Genomic DNA, 8,766 nt, shown 5'->3' on the forward strand with positions numbered 1-8,766 from the left:
AATCCTGAGCCTAATTTTAACCAGAGGAAAATTGTCTACTTCACTTAGGATTCAGGAATATTCTAAAGTATCTCAATTATGTGTTTCATGCAATGTTATATTTGAGCAAATAAATAGCTGAAATGAATGACTGTGTTTTTCAGTAAGCTTCGGAGAAAAAGAAAACTACAACATTGAGATTCTCTTTGACTGGTTTTGCCCAGTACGACTCAATTGATATCCGATAAGTTCATGAACTTAAAACATATACAAACGGCAGCGTTGATTTGGATCAACTCGTTAATTCTAGAGTCCGACCGATTCCAATTTTTTTTCGGGTACCGATGCCGATTAATCGGCTTATGGGGAAAGAATCGGCCGATACCAATGACGATGCCGATTCCATAAAAAATTACAAATAAATGTATTAATTCATAAAATCAGTACATTTCACGGCGTTGAAAAAACAAAAGAAAAGAAATAATTGAATTAATTGGCTTGCTATGCAACACATTACATACATATGTATGTACATCCATACATATGATGTGTAAAAATATATGTACATATATCACATTTATGTACATTACATAAACACTTTTTTATATGGTGCTAAGCAAAAAATATTTAGGAACATAAAATTTCATTTCGTTTTGTACTAAAATACACTCTTTTGCACTCAATGCAAAGGAACTTATATGCACTATGCATATAGTGGTCCACAAAATAAAAGAATTGCGATATTTTGACCGATTTTGTCAATTTTATTTAATGTTTATTATTTTTTTTTTTATAAAAGTCTAGTTGGTATACAAAAAACACCATATAAATTCAGATTTCAACTTTGTACAAAAATTAAAAAAATTCTGCTTATTTTCACCAAAATTTCAAACTTTTTAATCAGAATTTTGGAATGCAGTTTTGACCATTTCATTGTAGTATAATGAAGTGCAAGTTTCAAGCTGCTATAAAATCCCGTTAATTTTTGGCAATTTTTTTTGCTGGCAGTGTTCTCCATAAAAATAATTTTTGTGAGCTGTCTGCAAATGTTTTTTAAAGTTGTCTGTCGCTTCACCTGAACATTTGAAAAGAAATTCCAAAGAATCGGCAAAGAATCGGCGAAAAAAGGCCGATGCCGATGCCGATTAATCGGTCGGACTCTAGTTAATTCGGAATCATCTCGGGAATTAACTGCAGTTGATCCGGATTAAGTCCTAGAGTTAATTCCCAAACTTAACTCGGTTCAAGGTAATATTCGATGACAACACTGGCCAAAACTCGGAGAGCGTAGAATACGGAGAAAGTGCAAAACTAGCATGGACATATGGACCTTTTCATCGGTAATGCAGATAGGAATCCAATTAAAATTGAATAAGAACTTATTTGAATTAATGCGGTTACAGCATTACCGACGACTTGGTGTTCTGCGCTCCCTGAGCAAACAAATACGCGAACAAAGCAGCCAACTACTTCATCCGCAATAGCCGAATGGTGAGGGCTGCGTACTACAAGCCTGCGGGTCCTTGGTTCGATACTCGGTTGTAGCGACTGCCAAAAAAATTGTTTCTATTGTTACTTTAACTATTTTTTTTTTTAATTTTATTGGATGTATATATTTAGTTTTACTTTATTTTATTTTCGTTTGTTTTATTTTATTTCACATTTTTTATTTTAGTATTAGTTACATAATTTAAATTTTTAGGGTTTAATTTTACTAAAAAAGTCAAAAACAACTAACTAAAAACAACCTTAAAAAAATATAGAAGCAATACTTGAATGAATATTCTATTGGCCGTGGGATTCGAACCTACGACCTCGCGGTTCGTAAATACGCATTACTGCCGTCTCTTAAGGCACAATTTTGATCCAGGGACCAAAAATAACTGTTATCTCGAATATATCTGCAAATTGAAAAATTGCCCGAATTTTGAAATTTAAGGAAAACGTATTTCATAACAGATGAAAAATATTTTTTATTTCGCCAAAAAGAGTTTCTTTTTACGTTGCTTGATAACAGTTATTGCCCAACGTTAATTTTTACGTTGCTTAGTAGCAGTTGTTGCCAAACGTGTATCTTTTACGTTGTCTAGTGAACGTTGTAAGATAAGAATAATGACGAAAATGGAGATGGAGAAGAAGATAAATATGATGAAAATAAAAGTGAACGACTGAAATAACTGTTATCAGACAACGTAAAAATAAAACGAAATAAAAAATATTTCTCATCTAATAACTGTTATGCAAGAATGTTTTTCTCAATTTTTGATAATTTAAATGCCGTCGGAATGATAGTTAGTTAGTTATTGCGCGGGATATTTGGTGTTCTTTCCATGATTGAGCTAACGAATGGCACTGTTAGTAATTCCTTTTACCTCAATAAGAATAATCTTTGTATTCAAAATCTTCAAAATATTATAAGTAAAGCAAATTTTAAATGCGGGATTGGGTTCGTTGCTAATGTGAGGAGTTTAATATAAACCTGGCGACGTTTATTATAATATCTCCAACTCGTTTTGTTAAATAAGAAAACTTGACATTTTTAAAAATAGAATTTAGATACTCCAAATTTTTTTTTCAGTGGCAGCGGGTGAGTAGTTAGTATCTCCAGTTGTTTTATTTATGAAAAATTTCAACCCATTGGCGTACTCTCGCGACAAATTTTTGGTGCAGAACAGTCCAGAAGGTTGCTGTTTTTAGTCACCGCTGACAAAATTTACCGACGGAACATATAAACCTTAAATTGGCTTAAGTGCTCAATGTGATATCATTATATCCTGGTGGCGAAATAAGTATAACTCATATCCATAAATCTTGGGAAAGTTAGGTACATGGAAGTCTGTGTAAGTCCTTGAGGAAATTTTCAGCCATAAACGACTGCAATTCGACTAGTTTGATGAAAACTGTAACTGAATTCATTTGATTCTAGACAATGCACTTATAGGAGTCAGAAATGCGGAGGCAGTTTGCTCAACGTATTTGGAAATGTCGCACCCTTGAATATTTCAAAGTTCCCTTAGAACCTTTTTGAGCATCCGAGGGTTGAATTAAAATTTATTAAAAAAATTACTTTCATTTGTTTCAGTATTTCGAACTAAATTTGCAAAATTGATTCCCAACCAAAAAGCGGGTTTAAAATGTTTGTGTGAAAAGCTTAATGGCGTTGCCATATATTAAAGTTCAGTTCTAAAATTTGTTATTTGATTACAATTTTTGTTTTTTAAATAATTAATGCAAAGTATGCAAGTTTTGAGTTTTTCGCTTCAATTTAATTCAATAATCTTTTGATTTTTTTTTAATTGACTTTTTTAAAGTTGATTATTTGATGTTGCCAGTCAATTTTGGCTGCGGTTATCTGCATCAGTCTAAGAAGTTGAGATAGATACATATATCGTATATCGATGGCTGAGTGGAAGATCGACCTATTTCAGTTGCCAGTTCGAAAACGCCGTATCTCAGAAAATTTTTCAACAACTCGCTGTTTGAGAATTTGATTGAAAACGCGTTTTCGAGCTGGCTGCCGAGATAGGTCGATTTTCCACTCAGCCATCGATATGTACTTTTATATGCCAAAATGCTCGGAATGAAAAGAGATCGAGCCATGTCGGCCTACTTCTCTCACCGAGGATACAACTAACTTATCTTGGCAAGACGCATACTTCAAACATAACGATATTTTTGAAAGAGAACCTGCAAAATTCAAATAACTGCTAAAAGAAAATTACCTAAAGTTAAAAATCGAAACAATGTTTTGGAAGAAATGTTTATAGTACTTAAAAAATAGGCGTGGCTCCATCCACTTATAAAATTCGCATATTTATTAGCTGATTTATGCAAATTGTGGGTCCGACAAATGGGTTTTTGTGCCACGGTATCTACGAAAAATGCTAAATCTACGATATATCACTATGTAGTCATGTTAAAATTCTCAGATTCAGAAAAAAAATCTTCTTGAAAAACTTTTAAAAAGGGGTGTGGTTAAGTATCTTTATAACCGCTTAACGATGTTCCGCAAACTTGGTACACGGAATGCATATTATCACACTAAGCAAGACGTACCAAAATTTAGAAGTCGGACAATAATCACGCCCACTTTCAATACACCAAAATTTTATATACCAAATAGTGGACAGATGATCTCTCCACACAAATTTTACCTTTGTTTTACGACATTTACTTTTTCGATCAAAAACAATCGTTGTTTGTGGATTTTTTTACCGAAATTTTAGATCATAAAACATTTAATACAGCCCTAAAAATGCATTATCCATTATAACGGTTAAAAATGATCAAAAAATATGTATATATAAATAAAAATTAATGATCTAACAATAAATGTCTTTACTACTTTTGGTCCCTGTTTTATATACAAATAACACTTGAACTTAGCTTGAGAGAAAACATTTACAATTGTTTTTGGAAAAATGCGCCATTTCCATTACATAAATTTACTATATTAACCCAAACAACAACTGTAATCCAAGATCAAAGTAAAATAATCTGCCTCAAAGCCTCACTCAAAATTTCGCTGCGGATGACGCAATCCACGGTGAGTTAAAAGCAATATCTGAAGGAGTTATGACCCATTTGAAATCTCTAAGCAATTAAACCAATCCCTAGTGCTCTGTGAAAACTGTGGTTAGTCCTGTCCTGATATAATCTTCCTTTCACTTGCCACTTTAGGGATTTAATTAACAAACAGTCGCATCACAACGATATCATTTACTTATGATATAGGTACGATGACCATTCGTACCGATTTTTGCGGGACAGTACCGATTTTGAGAAAATTGTCGCGCTGAATATTTTTTAAAAGTCGGGACGTGTGGCCCGATTTTTAATATTTGATTAAAATATTTCAAATTGTGATGAACATTTATTCTAATTTTTATAAATGTTGTACAAATCTTGAAATTTTGATTTACATGTTTTTTTTTTCTTAGATAGTAAGTTATATTTTCATAGAAAAATAATAAAAATTTTTTAATTTTTTTTCTCTTTGTTTTTGTTTTTTTAAATAAAACTATATTAAGCCTTTTTATTCTAAAAAAAACAAAATTGTATGTTCGGATTCGATGCTTTAGAATTGTCCTGATTTTTGGCCACCGTAGATATAGGCGGATTACATAAATACTAAAAAAATTAGTAAGTCTTTCTAAATTTTTTCTGTTCAGTATGGCCCGCTTAAATGGGCAGTAGAAAGTTTTTTGTTTAATAATCTTTAAAAACTAATTAACCTATCGATTTAATGATTAAATTTGTTGACCGATTAATTGGTTTAAGTAAATGAGAACACCAATCAAGGGAGCCCAATTAACCAGGGCCTACTGTACACTTAGGCTAATATGTATTTCCATATTTTGAACCGCTTTAAAAAAGTTTAGGTTACGCTGTAGCGTGCCGCTCAATTGCGGCTGTGAGAAAGTCAAGCTCTACCAAACGGTGTAGGTACTTTAAGTATTATTTTTTTGTTTTCTTGAGCCCTACCGAACTACATACATACATACATACTTCTTTAATTATTAATACATATATTTTTTGTTTGCCTCGCGCAATGATGTTCCATTCTCTCCTCCGATAACGTTCACTAATTTCCTAAACGCTGACACACTTCACCTGAGCAGACACTAGCAGAGCGCCGCACACTATCCACTGCGGAACGTAAGTGTATGTAAAAAAATAGCTGTGTCTATTTTTATGACTGTGTTGGTATTCTACACAAATGTACAAGCAAGCAAATCGCTGCACTTAAACGGAAGTACATTTTCGAGCGTGTATGTGTGAGTGGGTCTTTTTTACAAGCTTTTATTTCGCTTTTGCTTGATATAGTGCGTAGGTATGTGTTTTTTGTGCTCATCACACGCACACAAATATAATTTAGAATAATACATACATATCTAAGTAATACACTCGTATGTATTTTAATTGACTTGATAATAATTTGGAACTCGTCGTATAATGTGTGTCATTTAAAGGCGAGCGAGTGCAACTGAGCGTGTGCACGCGCGTGTGTGTGCGTGCTTTGATGTCACACATGCATAATTCGAGGAAAATAAACCGGAAAAAGCGCGATTACGCCACTCATACAACGAAATGCACACATTGGTTTTTGTGTATTTTTTATTTTTTATTTTTTTCAGAAATTATCGGCACACAGCCAAAGCGTTTTGATTTTGTAACTAATACCTATATCTATTTGTATATTACTTTGTTTTTTTTTTTTGTAGCGCGCGCTATGTGCAAAAATTTATATTACTCGCGTGCCACTCAACTCAACTGAACGCAGCGCAACGCAACGCAACGTAAACACAACACAGCACAGCACAACTCGACTCTACTCAACTCAACTCAATTCAGTGCAATTCGTTTCGATTCGAATCGACGCGACTTAACACAAACACACTGCTGCTGCTGTTGATTTTGCTGTTGCTGCTGCGGTTATGCCTTTGGCTGGCGGCTAGCATTGCTGGCTTGATAGCTAGCTAGCTGGCCGGCTGACTTACTAACTGCTCGAATGGCTGGCCGGCTAGTTGACTGCCTATTTGGCTCGCTTGCGCGCCGGTTCGACGTTTGGCAAGTGCCGGCGTATAGCGGCACAGACTGACAACTAACAGCCCGCAATGCCAGCGGCAAAGTTAGGCGGCGCGCGTATGCGTGCAAAATAATCTCAGCGTTCTTTTTTTGCTTTTTTGTATACTTTCTTTACTTTTGCTTGATTGGCGGTTGATGACGTATGCAGCTTAGTTAGCGGTGAGCGGCGCGCGCGGCTGGCGGCAAGCGGCGACGACGGCGCGAATTTTCCCGCATACGACAATTTTTCACTTTTCCCGTTTGCCGGTGTCACCTCTGAATCTGTGGTGTGTGTGTGTATGTGTGTGTCTAAAGGTGACTATGTGTGCGCGCGTGTGTGTGTGTGTTTGTATTTTCTATTGGCATACAGCGTACACCATGTACGGTAGTAAGAGTAACGTGTGACGTGTGTCGTGTGCGTTTTTTTTTTTGTTGGTGTGTACTAGTTGGCTGTAGTGGATGGTAGTTTGTTGAAATGACGTTCAACAACAAAGTCTTCTCAGCACGACCGTCTGAATTAGACTGAAATCGTTTCGCACATTTTGTTACGGAAAAACTAAACTGAACTCAACTGAACCAAACTGAATGGCACTGAAATCGCAACAACTTTGACTGGGGGAAAATTTTCGCTGTCTGTTGATGTTGTCTGCGCGCCACACGGCCGCACTGCAAGCAAACGTAAGTAAGTAAGTAAGTAAGTAAGTATGAACATCCGTAGCCACCATTTACATACATACATACATACATATGTATGTATATATGTACAAATATTGTACCGACTACAACTTGCCTTATTCCGTTTAGTTCCTGCCATTGCTTTTGATTTTGCTGCTGCCGACGACGACGACGATGGCGATGGCGATGACGATGCCACTCTTATCGTAGTTGTTGCATTCTTACCGGACGTTTTGTTGTTGCTATTATTGTTATAGTTGTTATTGTTATTGCTATTGCTATTGGAACTACGATTACCATTGCTGTCGTGCGGAGACGCTAAAAAGTCCAAATCGAATAGAGGCGAGACGACAAGGCGCACAGCACCGCCGGCAGCATGGCAGTGGCACTCAGCTACCGAAGCACTAAAGCTCCAAAGTAGTTGCTCGCTGTCGCCATCGTCGCCTGTATAGTACTGTTACTACTACTTCTGATTCTGCTACTTTTCACTGTATTTGCGCTTGCTTGTGAGTAACTCTAGTCGCGTATGCGCGCACTCCTCCGCTCCATCGACAGCCGGCCAGAGGCAGGCAAGTCACTCAGTCACCCAGCCACCGAGCCACCCAGCCAGCAAACGTGTGCGCCACCTTAATGCGTGTATGTGCGCCTTTCTGCACTATCCCTTCTCAGCTTGATTTTGGTTGTGGTAGCTCGTTTGTGGCCCCTACAAAACACTACTTTGCCTGTAGTTGTGTTGACTCCACGACGTCGTCGTCGTCGTCGTCGTGTGTTACAATAGCATTGCCGGCATTGTTTGTGGTAGTACGTAGTTCTCATCCGTATAGTAGTTGTCGGCGACTCTTTCGTAGTAGTCGCAGCCGCTGTCGTTGTCGGTGTCGGTGTCGTTGCCGGTGTTCTCGACATTGGCATCGTCGTCGTAGCCGTTGAAGTCGTCATCGTTATCGTCGTTGGTTGTCATTGTCTTTGTTGTTGTCGTGTTAGTCGCAGTTGCTCTTATAGTTATGTTGTTGTTGTTGTGATTATTTGAGCTCTTTTAGTTGTTATTGCAGTTTGGTTGGCATTGGCGTAAATGGCGAAATTCTGCGCGTTTACCGACGGCTTTCGCGTGTGTGACGCTTGCCAATAACATCATCAACAACAACAATCGTGGCATGCATGTAGGGGAAAACTTCTCTAATAACTTTGAGTTGTGGGTGTGCAGCGGCTTTGGCGGTTACGTTTGCTTCCAACTTGCTTTTGGTGTTGATTTACTTTTAGGCAATTCGAATATGTTTTTGGAGTTACAGAGTACATTTGGAAGACAAAACCCTCATCGATGGAAAAAGTAGGAAAATATTTTTTTTTTGTTTTTTTATGTTCTTTTTTTTAATTAGATTTTTTCACGATATCAAAATTTTTTTGGTTTGTATTTTTAATAAGAAATGGAGTTTACACAAAAAAATTGATAAAAATTTATCGAAAATGATCGATTAAAAATTTATAATAAATATAATCGATTAAAAATTTATAAAAATAATCAATTAATCTAATAAAAAACGAATAAGT

At 36.3% G+C, this 8,766-nt stretch overlaps 1 protein-coding gene across 1 annotated transcript; it reads right to left on the reverse strand.

Annotated features, from left to right (window-relative positions):
* Positions 1-44: 44 nt before the first annotated feature.
* On the reverse strand, positions 45-8,179 carry LOC118747527 (putative uncharacterized protein DDB_G0292330). Its single transcript, XM_036481577.1, has 3 exons — positions 7,995-8,179; positions 7,337-7,523; positions 45-62 (listed from the first exon to the last, which is right to left on the reverse strand). Exons 1-3 carry the CDS (start codon positions 8,177-8,179, stop codon positions 45-47), a joined length of 390 nt encoding a protein of 129 aa, XP_036337470.1.
* Positions 8,180-8,766: the final 587 nt, after the last annotated feature.

The sequence above is a fragment of the Rhagoletis pomonella genome, unplaced genomic scaffold, assembly GCF_013731165.1.
Source record: "Rhagoletis pomonella isolate Grant_MI unplaced genomic scaffold, Rhpom_1.0 Rhpom_scaffold_00012, whole genome shotgun sequence".
In the NCBI taxonomy this organism is placed as follows: Eukaryota; Metazoa; Arthropoda; class Insecta; order Diptera; family Tephritidae; genus Rhagoletis; species Rhagoletis pomonella.